Consider the following 15,035-nt stretch of genomic DNA (forward strand, 5'->3'; position numbering starts at 1 on the left):
CTAGACAGGACAGGAGGATACTTAGACAAGGCAGTATGTTACCTAGACAAGGCAGGGGGATACCTGGACAAGGCAGGAGGATACCTAGACAAGGCAGGAGGATACCTAGACAATGCAGGAAGATCCCTAGACAACTGGACAAGACAGGAGGACACCTAGACAATGCAGGAAGATACCTAGACAAGGCAGGAAGATACCTAGACAACTGGACAAGACAGGAGGATACCTAGACAATGCAGAAAGATACCTAGACAAGGCAGGAGGATACCTAGACAATGCAGGAAGATCCCTAGACAACTGGACAAGACAGGAAGATACCTAGACAGGGCAGGAGGCTACCTAGACAAGGCAGTAGGTTACCTATACAAGACAGGAGGATACCAACAAAACAAGACAGGAGGATCCCTAGACAATGCAGGAAGAGACCTAGACAATGCAGAAAGATACCTAGGCAAGGCAGGAAGATACCTAGACAAAGCAGTATGTTACCTAGACAAGACAGGAGGTTACCTAGACAAGACAGGAGGTTACCTAGACAAGACAGGAGGATCCCTAGACAATGCAGGAAGATCCCTAGACAAGGCAGAAAGATACCTAGACAAGGCAGTATGTTACCTAGACTAGGCAGGGGGATACCTGGACAAGGCAGGAGGCTCCCTAGACAAGGCAGGAGGACACCTAGACAATGCAGGAAGAAACCTAGACAACTGGACAAGACAGGATGATACCTAGACAGGGCAGGAGGATACCTAGAAAAGAAAGGAGGATACCTAGACAATGCAGAAAGATACCTAGACAAGGCAGGAAGATACCTACACAAGGCAGGAAGATACCTAGACAATGCAGGAAGATACCTAGACAACTGGACAAGACAGGAGGATACCTAGACAGGGCAGGAGGATACCTAGACAAGGCAGTAGGTTACATAGACAATGCAGGAAAATACCTAGACAACTGGACAAGACAGGAGGATACCTAGACAGGACAGGAGGATACCTAGACAGGAAGATACATAGACAAGACAGGAGGATACCTAGACAAGGCAGAAGGATACCTGGACAAGGCAGGAGGATACCTATATAAGACAGGAGGATACCTAGACAAGACAGGAGGATACATAGACAAGACATGAGGATGCCTAGACAAGACAGGAGGATACATAGACAAGACAGGAGGATACATAGACAAGACAGGAGGATACATAGACAAGACAGGAGGATACTTAGACAAGGAAGGAGGATACCAACAAAACAAGACAGGAGGATACATAGACAAGACAGGAGGATACCTAGACAAGACAGGAGGATACCTAGACAAGACAGGAGGATACCTAGATAAGACAGGAGGATACATAGACAAGATAATAAGATACCAGGATAAGGCAAGAGGATATCTAGACAAAACAGGAGGATAACTAGACAAGGCAGGAGGTTACCTAGATAAATCAGGATTTAAAGTTGAGAAAAATGTGTAAATGAAATCAGTTGCCTTGAGTATAATTATAGGTTATTTGCTTACCAAATTTTGTCTGCATGCTTTTGTTCTTTTCAGAAGTTACAAGTGTCATTCAGAACTTATCATGAATACTTGAGTCTGACAGTGAGCATTCTATAACAGAATTATATGCACATGCAATTTGCCATGTTTTTTTGTATATAAGTCGGTGAGCTGGCACAGCTTGTGACTGTAAATGTGTGTATTTGTTTGCCATACTTCAAACAAGCATACTGTAGACCCTGACAGGCCAGACATGGATTATTGGTGTCATAGGAGGAAACCTCTCCTTTTGTTACATACACGTATAATTTAATATACTTGTTCATTTCGAATTCCCTGAAACTCTATATATATGAAAAAATAAATTTGACATGCAACGTTACTTGAAAACATTTTAAACCTTATGTATAGCAAATACCAATTTTGGATTTGAAACAGATATGAATATTGTCCTTGATCTAGAACTGCAAAGAAAATTGTCAATGTTATTACAGCCATGAAAATATATATTTAATTAAACAAACATAGCTGTACAAAAAATTCAGAAGTAAAATACAATCGTTTGCATTTTTATATATCATCCGTCGATCTTCCCAAATTACGTCTACGTCTACCAAATAGATTATGTCAATGTAAAGTTGTGAGGTTGTGTGCATGGCAAAGAAGGATGTGGTGTCTTGTGTATGAAATACTAATTATTTAGAGAGTGTAGTTTGTTTTAAAGGTGTCAAAAGATTCTGAAGTAACCAGATCAGGAGGCAATTTATTCCACTCTGGGATAATTCTAGGAAAGAAAGAGAATGTAAGGCAGTCAGCTTTACAGTGAGGAATCTGATAGGAGAGATGGTGAGAATGTGTGGATTGCTGTTTCTTAATTATAGCGTTATTAAAAGTCTAGTTTCGGTTTGCCCATATATATTTCACGTCAGGAGTAGAAGACATATTTTACCTCAGGGTAATCATCATAATGGAGATAAATTACCCGATCTAAAATCGTTGAACACAAAACATGGTTTTAGGTCTTCTCAAACTTGGTTTATAGCTGTTACAAGGTTGTAATTAGACCTGCGCGCGTACAGAATCTGTAACAGATTCCTAGAGCTAGACGTCACTGGTTTGGTGATTAAGATATAATCAAATACTGATTCTCATTGTAGGCTATATAAATAAATTTGAGACTAATACCAGATAAATTGTAGATGATACAAACATTCAACAGTTGAACGATAAGTAAATAAACAGACTTACCTTGTGTTTCTAATTGGTAGAAGGGAGATAATGCGTGTTGAAATGAAGAGTTAGCATGACCCCGACCATTAAACCACGTGGTTTTATATACACACACTCCTATCAGCAGCAGATCGCTGACTATATGAAAAAGAAAAAAACAGCTGATTTAGTGAAATGGCTTTACGACTTTACCTCCGAGTTCTGGAAAAATTTCCTGTGGCGACGATGTCAGTAACAACAGGTTTGCTTTTTGCTACGATATTTTGCATATAATTGGTCACGGCCACGTGACTTCGCATCAAGTTTGTTTACATTCTTAATCCGTCAATTTTTATGATTATGCCAGTGCTTGTTAGAAGGACTGCATAGTGTGAAGATATGCACAGTGTTGTTTTTTAGTAGTTTTATAGTGGCAAAGGGGCGGAAAATGTAGAGTAAGGGTACGTGATTTCGTACACTAAATATTTTTTTCTTATTTTTTTAACCAATAACTTTCGATGGAGGCATAAAATTGCTCCAACAGCAAACCACCGCCATTTTACTTCTTCGGTGATGCCTAAATATAGATTTCCCAAATAACCTCGTTTTCAAAACGAAACTAGCGACTCGAGCTGTCGTCTGCAGAATGGGCCCAATGTAACTTTAAAACATTATTTAAAACAGAATCTAGCCAATTTTCTTGTTATCCTTTTGAGATCATTCAAATAAAACGCTATTTTACCATTTACATCAAGAAGATATCAAAAAGAAGCTCAAATATAATAAATAACAGCGTTTTTTTAACGTACACGCCCTCTCAATGAGAGGCCTCAGAGGGCACTTATCGTAGGGAACAGTCATTATTTCGAAACTGATCTAAAATATTTGTTTGTTTTTTGCCTCAATAACATTCTGGTGCATTGAAATTGTTTTATAAAACATCTAATGAAATAATTGCTACTAGAATATGTATAGTTGACATTTTTTCACAAAAGGGTCGATGTCAACACCAACAAAGGACACATTTTTTTATAAAAAATCATAATTTGTTCAAAAAGCATGTCTGGTCTTTGAAAATCGGCAAATCTTAATATAATATATTGAATTCATTATTTATTTAATAAAAATAGCACATTTGTAGAGTGTACTAAATCACATCTGCCGCGAAACGGAATATATAAATATATCAAAAGAAAAATTATCCATCTTTCCAACGGTCATTAAGCATTGTCCCATAGATCAACAAGAAATGTTGTCTTTGATGCAAGAAAGTTAGGTGGTGTCAATTTTTTCGACATCGAGAGCTTTCCTCCCTTCTCATATATCATCATCATTGCATTGGGGGTGGCATATTTACCGAAAATGTATTAAGTCCAAATATAGCTGTAACAAATTCTCAGGTCCATATATACATGCACTATAACTTACCACTACAGAGAGTTTTAGAATTAAAGTAAACCCTGAGTCAGACTGATAGGTACCCATCTAATCTAAAAATAAAACCACTGTCATGTGTAAATATGGCAAGTTCTTGTATACTACATATGAACAATACGTAGTCAATTTCAAACATTCTTTCCAAAATGTAAGAGACTTTCAAAAGATTCTTAAGACAACTTTGGGATATTTTAATGTTTGTGCGTGCACAAGGGATGCATACGTCCAAATCCTCATCTAAGATATATTTTTGTTACATCTTGTATATTTAACATCAACAGAATACTTGCTTATCAGCCATTTCTTTATCAATTGCCTAGTTATCACGAACACTAGTACTACATACTGTAAAAAAAATTATTTGACATTTTCGAAGTAATCGATAAAAGGAATTTAATTTTGCATGTCAACGTTAATAGTTCCTACTGACTGATTTTGTGGTATTTTAACTTGGAGGCCACATATATAGCTCAAATATATATTACACGCTATATATAACCGTTGTCCGTAGTAACTAAAGTCTACAGTAACTTCGCGCCAAAAGTAGATTAATGGTTTTACTGTTAGTCTCGTATTAAGTCTTACAGATTATTGCAAAATGTTTGACTCTTTATGGTTGTAATTTATGCCAATTTGTATTGTTCCTGTATATATATATAGTTAGGTATATGGGGCAAAGAAGTAATTCCAACAGTGTGGACAAGTTTAATTATTGAATACAATTGTAACAATGTTATTATTTTCATTAATATCATGTGGACATATTTAGATTAGTTGTTAACATTGTATTATATTCTGAAAGGAACTAACTGGTAACATGATATTTCATTAATCAGGTACTCTCATGGCTGCTGGCGATAGCATTGCACAAATAGCTGTTGAAAAAACCCAGAAACCATACGACTACGGGAGGACGGGCCGCTTCTTGGGATTTGGACTTTTTATTGGGGTAAATAATATGTAACAGGAGAGAAAAATGCATGGCCAGACTAGGGTTTGAACCGGGACCCTCCGAACTCTAGACGGGCGCTCTAACCAATTGACCTACCTGGTCGCAGATGATCGACCTAGTGCAGTTCTGCTACATTCCTCCCTCCTTTTTCTAAGTCTTCGCCCCCGAAGGCACAACTATTTACAACCCCGGTTCGGGTATCCCCTTGCCAAGCATACACCAAATGCTTGAAACAAGGGTTGGTCACAGGCACCACTGTAACAGGAGAGGAAAAATGCATGGCCAGACTGGGGTTTGAACCAGGACCCTCCGAACTCTAGAAGGACGCTCTACCAATTGAGCTACCTGGTCGCTGATGATCGACCCAGTGCAGTTCTGCTACATACCTCCCTCCTTTTTCTAAGTCTTCACCCCCGAAGACACAACTATTTACAACCCCGGTTCGGGTATCCCCTTGCCAAGCATACACCAAATGCTTGAAACAAGGGTTGGTCACAGGCACCACTGTAACAGGAGAGGAAAAATGCATGGCCAGACTGGGGTTCGAACCCGGGACCCACCGAACTCTAGACGGACACTCTACCAATTGAGCTACATGTTCAACGACGATCGACACAGTCCAGTTCCGCTACAAAGATATATATATAGAGAGAGAGAGCATCAAATCATCTTGTTTTCTATATTTTGGTACAATGTCATAACATCAGACCAATACCCATTTATTGTTAGCAATATTTTATAGAAACAATAGAAAACTAATTGAGATAATTGAATCGATTATCTATGCTAATTAGTACATGAAACACATTATTTGGTTGTCTTATCTGATTTTGCCTGAAAGGTTAGTATTTTTTCCACACTTTGGCTTTGGTATCTGTTGGTATATATATATGAAGCCTATCATGGAAGACCCCAATCTGATTAAAATCATCTGTCACATCTGAGCTGCGGTCAGGGTCACGTTCAAGTGACCTTTAGATGAACCAATCAGAATAGCGTGGTTGATAGATAAATAGCGAGGGGTATCAAACAGATTAGTTTTCCAAAACAAATATGGCGGCGGGAACTAACGTTTCTACGACGCCAAGGAAAACGTACCCATTGGGTAATAATTGCGTAGGCAACACCACCATACAGTCTTTCTTCTCTAATAAAGCTTCGAATATCTTTTTCTGTTCGGGTTTCAGACGATCAATCTTAAATAACTTCATAACTTTCGCATCATTCTCATCAATGTCCGCCATATTTGTTACAACTCTGAGCGCCCTTTTGAAAGAGGGTCTCTGATTGGTCAAAATTTAATGACTATTTATAAATATAAAGGTCACCTGAACATGACCCTGACCGCGGCATACTCAGATGTTCAGCCGTAGTACGAAGTTAACAAAGACATGTAACATATGATTTTAATCAGATTGGGAAGACCCTGGTCTGATCTGTTTTGTCAGAGACTCAGCCTATTGTGGAACAAGTTTATATTTGTCTACAACTCTTTAATTTCTAAACAATAGAACGTCATCCTAATAATTTGTGAACCATCTCTCTTTTTTTGCAGGGTCCAATGTTCAGGCTGTGGTATCTGGGACTAGACAAAGCGTTTAAGGGAACAAGACTGGGTCCACTCAAGATGCTAGCTTGTGATCAAGTAATTCATCCATTTGGTGTGGCCGAATGATATGTAACAGTCATTAGTTAACTTTATGAAGATATTTACTTCAGTATTTTGTAAAGTGAATTTAGTTTTTCTTGGCCAAAACACACAAAGATAAGCAAACAAATATACTGTATTTTATATAATGAGGGTGACCCCAGTGATTTGAAAATTATATAATGACTTGAATTCCTATCCCGAAAATATTTTGATCTGAACCAAATGAAGTGAAAATTTGCTGAGCCATTCTGGATTCTTAGTGATTCAAATTGAAGCTGAGGTACAGACAAACAGTGGCTGTGCTGTGGCATCAGAGTTTTTAGCTCACCTGGTCCGAAGGACCAATTCAAGGTGAGCTTATGCCATACCGTGGCGTCCATCGTCCGTCCGTCCATCAACAATTTCTTTAAACGACTTCTTCTTCTTAACTACAGATTGGAATTCAACTAAATTTGACTGAAAGCATCCCTAGGTGGTGGGGATTCACAATTGCACAAATGGTGGGGCTGACCCCCCCGGGGGCGGGGCCAGGCCAAAAGGGGTCAATTTGGCTATATTACTTTAAGCGACTTCTTCTCTGGAACTAAGAAGTGGATATCAACCATATCTAACTGGAAGCATTCCTAGGTAGTGGAGATTCAAAGTTGTACAAATGGTGGTGGAGGAGGGGGGGGGGGGGGCCTATAGGGGAAATAGAGGTAGATCTTTATAACACCATTCATTCTGTGAAGAAATAAAGAGATTCTATTAAACATCCTCTCTATTAACACATGGTATACCACTCACTTAGGGGCAAAGAGTTGGGCCCAATAGGGAAAACAAATAATAATGATAATAATATACATCATCTATATAGCGCCCTATGTAATTTTTTAAACACTCTAATTCGCTTTACAATGTATGGGTAATAGTATTAGTTATAATTGTGAAACAAAAAAGGTTTACAATCACCTTTATACATTAAGCAAGCAGGTAATCATTGTAATGTGCACATAATTGAATAAATAAAAGGTGGTATTTACATGATGTCTGTGTAAAGAGCCTAAAATGCAACAATGATTCTGACTCCGACCACAGTGATCGTGACAGCTGAAACAGGGTACCAAGCTCCTGTAAAAAACAAAGGTTAAACCTTTAAAATCCATTTTTTGAAGGAATGAACAGGTTTTTTGTCAAAATTTTGTTTGGACATCCTGGAGCCAATGCAACTCAATTTTGCATAAATAAGATCCTAGGAGCAGAGGGGTTTGGCCCAGTAGGGGAAATCGCAGATATCCAAATTTCATGTAGAGCATACCTTGGCAAAGGTGACTCAACAGTATATAAATGGAGGGTGTGGCTCCTAAAGGGCAGAGAAGTGGGGCGCAGTTTGCAAAATTTGGTCATAACTTGAAAACAGTTGAGATGCTTACTTATACCCACCTATACCCTTACTTAACATCATTCTAAAAATAATCATGCTACAAGCATTCACTCAGGGATCGGTACCAGACGCAAGGATGCAAATGTAGTCCTAATAGGGTCGAAGGCCTGAACTTTGAAGAGGTTGAGATTCCCACACCATCGACATATATATATATACAGTTGCTGGCCATGAAGAGATGATTACATGTTTTGTTCTGGAAAAAAATTTGAGGTTCTGACTCCATCTGTTAATCGAGTTACACATTTGTGTGTTCACACGATGCATAAAAAAAGAGTGTGCACATTGTGCTTACATCATCTGCACATGGAACACACAACCATGCGATACGATCGTTCGCCCCATTATTTGGTTCAATTGGTTGCTTAATATTCTGGAATGGAACGATCCACAAGACTAAAATGAGATCCAATTCTTAACAATGAAAACTTCAGCATGAATGTATTTATGCAATTTTACCTCACTTTGGGCCAAGTGAGCTTATGCTATGCCACAGCGTCTGTCATCCGTCAACTTTTTCCTTTAAAACACTAAATACTAATACATAGTTCTTAACGGCTCAGTAGATTTTGACCAAAGTTTGTCTGGAGCTTTCTTGCCCAAAGGTTTCTCAATTTTGTATTAACAGAGGGAATGCCNTTAGGTAAATCTTCCAAAAATCTTCTCCTGGTAAACCAATGGTTGGGTTTTGACCAAAGGGAAAAAAAAGGTGTCCCCCCCCCCTTTTTTTTGGCAGAGGGCAGGGCCCAGTAAGAAGAGAAATAGAGTTAAGCCTTCAAAAATCTCCTTCTTTCATACTAATGGAGGGATTTTAACAAAATTTGTTCAATACCATCTTTTTGCAAAGTGGACTCAATTTTGTAAATACAGAGGGTGTGGTCCCCCTTGGGGACAGAGGTGTGGGGCCCAAGAGAGGAAATAGAGGAAGATCTTTCTCCGTTTAAACTAAATGTGGACTGAAGCATCATTGGGGAAATAGGACTCAATTTTGTCAACTCTGAAGCTTTGACCCCCTCATTCCTTTTGGGGCAGAGGGGTGAGGCCCAATAGGGAATAAAGGAAAATATCTAAAATCTTTTTCCTGAACTTGTTCTAGAGTGTCTGGGGTTCTATTTTGTATTAACAGAGTGTGTACCCCTAGGGCAGAGGGATTGGACCCAAAAGGGCAAATAGAGGTAAATCTTTTAAAGGCTTTCTCCTTCTGTATGAAAAGAGGGACTTAATTACCAATTTTGTTCTAGATCATTTGTAGGCAGAGGGCACTAAATTTTGTGTAATTGGAGGTTGTGGCCTACTTTGGGCAGAAGGCCATGATCCAATTCTCATTTGTTTGTAAGAGTAACGTCATCAATTTTTGAGAAAACAACATAATTGTCTCACATAAACCAATGACATAACAATCAATACCTGGTCACAAGAGAAGAAAACTCTGCAATACGCAAAGACGGAATAGGGGAAATAACGGAAACTGTTTTTAAATCTTTCTCTTTAAAACTAAATGGAGGGATTTAAACTTATGCTGGTCAAGAGAACCTGGAGGCAAAAGCAACTTAAATATGTATAAATGGAGGTTGTTGCCCTCCCCCACTGGGGCAGAGGACGAGGCCCAATAGGGGAAATAAAGCTAAATGTTTAAAACTCTTATCATTCGGTGTGAATGGAGGAATTTTAACCAAATTTGGTCTAGGACCATCCTTTGGACTCATTCTGTATGAACATGTTTGCCTGATGTAGAGAATAGAGCATCAGTCCATTTTGTCATCAACAATGCCATTGCCAGCTTAATACATGGGTTGAAACATCTGACCTTTTCAATAAACTGCGTCACAGTCAGCTGTGAAATCAACGACACAGGTTTTCTTTGATGGAGCTCGGTGGTGGTGTCGGGGACCCACAGAGGGGTATTTGCTGAATGTTCTCAAAACATCAGGGTAGAATAGCAGTACCCAAGTCTACTGGTACAACTGGTGCATTGAGGTGTGGGCTGTAACAAAATTGATGGCGGTATCCGAGTTTGGTCGTACAATTGGTGGAGATACACCGAGGTTATACTGTTGTGGCAGTTTTCATTTGTGCATAAAACTACAGTTGCCCTCCAGCTTCAAGCTAGAGGGAATTTATATATGAATACTTTATTAAAAAGATGAAATTTTTACTGCGTTAGTAAACAGACAGACCCAGGTTTTTTTATAATTAGTATTCATATACATTGTATGTTTTAGCTTTTGTGGGCCCCCTCCTTCCTGACTTTTTTCCTTGGGACAATGGGAACGCTGCGAGGAGACTCAACACAACAGATTAAAGACAAGATCTCAAATGTAAGCTGTTTTATGTCTTTAATTGGTTTTATGTGTATCAAAATCCTGTAAAAAGTCTATTTCAGATTTTATGATTTCAAGCCTACATTACGAATACATCCGTATTAAAATGTGCCTGCATCAGCATCAATCCTTCTAATTAAACAGACTAGAAGATCCAAAACTTCTCCAGTTTAGTGGGGCACTTCACTTCACTCTCTTTAGATGACACTTCTAGTTGGTTGGTTGGTAGAACTCTCTATAGATGACACTTCTGGTTGGTTGGTAGCACTCTATATAGATGACACTTCTGGTTGGCTGGTAGCACTCTCTATAGATGACACTTTTGGTTGGTTGGTAGCACTGTCTATAGATGACACTTTTGGTTGGTTGGTAGCACTCTCTATAGAGGACACTTCTAGTTGGTTGGTAGAACTCTCTATAGATGACACTTCTAGTTGGTTGGTAGCACTCTATATATGACACTTTAGGTTTGTTGGTAGAACTCTCTATAGATGGCACTTTTGGTTTGTTGGTAGAACTCTCTATAGATGGCACTTTTGGTTTGTTGGTAGAACTCTCTATAGATGGCACTTCTAGTTGGTTGGTAGAACTCTCTATAGATGGCTCTTCTAGTTGGTTGGTATCACTCTCTATATATGACACTTCTGGTTGGTTGGTAGCACTCTCTATAGATGACACTTTTGGTTGGTTGGTAGCACTCTCTATAGATGTCACTTCTAGTTGGTTGGTAGAACTCTCTATAGATGGCACTTCTAGTTGGTTGGTATCACTCTCTATATATGACACTTCTGGTTGGTTGGTAGCACTCTCTACAGATGACACTTCTGGTTGGTTGGTAGAACTCTCTATAGATGACACTTTTGGTTGGTTGGTAGCACTGTCTATAGATGACACTTTTGGTTGGTTGGTAGCACTCTCTATAGATGACACTTCTGGTTGGTTTGTAGCACTCTCTATAGATGACACTTCTGGTTGGTTGGAAGAACTCTCTATAGATGACACTTCTAGTTGGTTGGTAGCACTCTCTATAGATGGCACTTCTAGTTGGTTGGTATCACTCTCTATATATGACACTTCTGGTTGGTTGGTAGCACTCTCTACAGATGACACTTCTGGTTGGTTGGTAGAACTCTCTATAGATGACACTTTTGGTTGGTTGGTAGCACTGTCTATAGATGACACTTTTGGTTGGTTGGTAGCACTGTCTATAGATGACACTTTTGGTTGGTTGGTAGCACTGTCTATAGATGACACTTTTGGTTGGTTGGTAGCACTCTCTATAGAGGACACTTCTAGTTGGTTGGTAGAACTCTCTATAGATGGCACTTCTAGTTGGTTGGTAGAACTCTCTATAGATGACACTTCTAGTTGTTTGGTAGAACTCTCTATAGATGACACTTCTAGTTGGTTGGTAGCACTCTATATATGACACTTTTGGTTTGTTGGTAGAACTCTCTATAGATGGCACTTTTGGTTTGTTGGTAGAACTCTCTATAGATGGCACTTCTAGTTGGTTGGTAGAACTCTCTATAGATGGCACTTCTAGTTGGTTGGTATCACTCTCTATATATGACACTTCTGGTTGGTTGGTAGCACTCTCTATAGATGACACTTCTGGTTGGTTGGTAGCACTCTATATATGACACTTTTGGTTGGTTGGTAGTACTCTCTATAGATGGCACTTCTAGTTGGTCGGTAGTACTCTCTATAGATGACACTTTTGGTTGGTCGGTAGTACTCTCTATAGATGACACTTCTGGTTGGTTGGTAGCACTCTCTATAGATGACACGTTTGGTTGGTTGGTATCACTCTGTATAGATGACACTTCTGGTCAGTCAATAACTCTCTCTATAGATGACACTTCTGGTCAGTCAGTAGCACTCTCTATAGATGACCCTTCTGGTTGGTACTACTTCTACTGTACACATATATACATATACCAGTACTACCTCTACTGTACACATATATACATCCACCAGTACTACCTCTACTGTAGACATATATACCTACACCAGTGCTACCTCTACTGTACAGATATATAACTACACCAGTACTACCTCTACTGTACATATATACTTACACCAGTACTACTTCTACTGTACACATATATACTTAGACCAGTACTACCTCTATTGTACACATATATACATACACCAGTACGACCTCTACTGTACACATATATACATACACCAGTACTGCCTCTTCTGTACACATATATACATACACCAGTACTAACTCTACTGTACACATATATACCTACACCAGTACTACATCTACTGTAGAATCTATACATACACCAGTACTACTCTACTGAACACATATATACCGACACCAGTACTACCTCTACTGTACACATATTCTCTATAGATGACCCTTCTGGTTGGTACTACTTCTACTGTACACATATATCCATATACCAGTACTACCTCTACTGTAGACATATATCCCAACACCAGTACTACCTCTACTGTACACATATATACATCCACCAGTACTACCTCTACTGTAGACATATATACCAACACCAGTACTACCTCTACTGTACACATATATACCTACACCAGTACTACCTCTACTGTACACATCTATACATACACCAGTGCTACCTGTACTGTACAGATCTATACATATACTAGTACTACCTCTACTGTACACATATATACCTACTCCAGTTCTACATCTACTGTACAAATCTATACATACACCAGTACTACCTCTACTGTAGAATCTATACATACACCAGTCCTACTCTACTGTACACATATATACCGACACCAGTACTACCTCTACTGTACACATATATACATCCACCAGTACTACCTCTACTGTAGACATATATACATATACCAGTCCTACCTCTACTGTAGACATATATACCAACACCAGTACTACCTCTACTGTACACATATATACATACACCAGTACTGCCTCTACTGTACACATATATACCTACACCAGTTCTACTTCTACTGTACAGATCTATACATACACCAGTACTACCTCTACTGTACACATATTCTCTATAGATGACCCTTCTGGTTGGTACTACTTCTACTGTACACATATATCCATATACCAGTACTACCTCTACTGTAGACATATATCCCAACACCAGTACTACCTCTACTGTACACATATATACCTACTCCAGTTCTACATCTACTGTACAAATCTATACATACACCAGTACTACCTCTACTGTACACAGCTATACATACACCAGTACTACCTGTACTGTACGGATCTATACATATACCAGTACTACCTCTACTGTACACATATATACATCCACCAGTACTACCTCTACTGTAGACATATATACCAACACCAGTACTACCTCTACTGTACACATATATACCTACTCCAGTTCTACATCTACTGTACAAATCTATACATACACCAGTACTACCTCTACTGTACACATATATACCTACACCAGTACTACCTCTACTGTAGAATCTATACATACACCAGTACTACTCTACTGTACACATATATACCGACACCAGTACTACCTCTACTGTACACATATATACCTACACCAGTTCTACTTCTACTGTACAGATCTATACATACACCAGTACTACCTCTACTGTCCACATCTATACTTATACCAGAACTACCTCTACTCTATGATAATAATAATTTAAATTTCTTATATACCGCTTTATCACAACCTAGTTCGTAGGTTGTCTCAAAGCGGTTCACAAATTATTATTCATGGTTATAGGGCCTTTGCAACCAGCCAATACATTTCTCAAATCCCTGGTGAGGATACAGCCGGAGCTGCCATTTCGGCGCTAACAGCTAGCATTCCACAATTCTAGCTCTGCCCATCCACATACTCATTTACAGCTGAGTAGACCGGAACAACGAAGTACAGTATGTTGCTCAAAGAAACAACACAGAGCAGTGCCGTGACTCGAACCCACAACCCTTCGGTCATGAGCCCGGCGTCCTACCACTGGACTTCCGTGCCTCTACACATCTATACATACATAGATATTTTAGACATTTTTGCCACCCTGAAATGCACACATTTTTTGTGTTGGAAGAATATAAACAAAATGAAAGCTGTGACAATTTTTGTTTCAACAGGATATTTGGCCAGTCCTCAAAACCAATTGGAAGGTATGTATTTGATAAGGATATTGTTTTAAACTTTTGGTCTTTAAATTGTATGACCGATTGCAAATTGTATAGGCATAGGGGCCAACACAATCTCTGACCCAAGTGAATAAATACAGTACCTGTATGATATATATGTAATATGAAAGTTGTGATCAAAATTATGTAATACATTGTAATCTGTCTGTATATGACTGGTTTATACAGGGTCCAGTGTACCTGGTATCACATTGTAATCTGTCTGTATATGACTGGTTTATACTGGATCCAGTGTACCTGGTTACACATTGTAATCTGTTTGTATATGACTGGTTTATACAGGGTCCATTGTACCTGGTAACACATTGTAATCTGTCTGTCTGTATATGACTGGTTTATACTGGATCCAGTGTACCTGGTAACACATTGTAATCTGT

The 15,035-nt window shown here is 38.9% G+C and overlaps 2 protein-coding genes across 3 annotated transcripts in view; one reads left to right on the plus strand and one right to left on the minus strand.

The window, feature by feature from the left end:
* LOC110452009 (adenosine deaminase-like) overlaps positions 1-2,830 on the minus strand; it is a 37,818-nt gene extending 34,988 nt beyond the window's left edge. The window contains exon 1 of the mRNA XM_021500263.1: positions 2,746-2,830. The gene's annotated coding sequence lies outside the window, so the exon portion shown is untranslated. The remainder of the gene's footprint in view (positions 1-2,745) is intronic.
* LOC110452011 (protein SYM1-like) overlaps positions 2,770-15,035 on the plus strand; it is a 23,239-nt gene continuing 10,973 nt past the window's right edge. Inside the window, exons 1-5 of one of the 2 annotated variants that reach the window (XM_021500264.1) lie at positions 2,770-2,954; positions 4,980-5,092; positions 6,651-6,740; positions 10,392-10,487; positions 14,590-14,622. In XM_021500264.1, coding sequence (XP_021355939.1) covers positions 2,801-2,954; positions 4,980-5,092; positions 6,651-6,740; positions 10,392-10,487; positions 14,590-14,622 — 486 coding nt within the window. In that variant the 5' untranslated portion in view covers positions 2,770-2,800. Of the gene's footprint in view, positions 2,969-4,979; positions 5,093-6,650; positions 6,741-10,391; positions 10,488-14,589; positions 14,623-15,035 lie in introns of both variants that reach the window. The other variant, XM_021500265.1, reaches the window with a different exon arrangement.

This window comes from Mizuhopecten yessoensis, unplaced genomic scaffold, assembly GCF_002113885.1.
Source record: "Mizuhopecten yessoensis strain PY_sf001 unplaced genomic scaffold, ASM211388v2 scaffold6361, whole genome shotgun sequence".
NCBI lineage: Eukaryota > Metazoa > Mollusca > Bivalvia > Pectinida > Pectinidae > Mizuhopecten > Mizuhopecten yessoensis.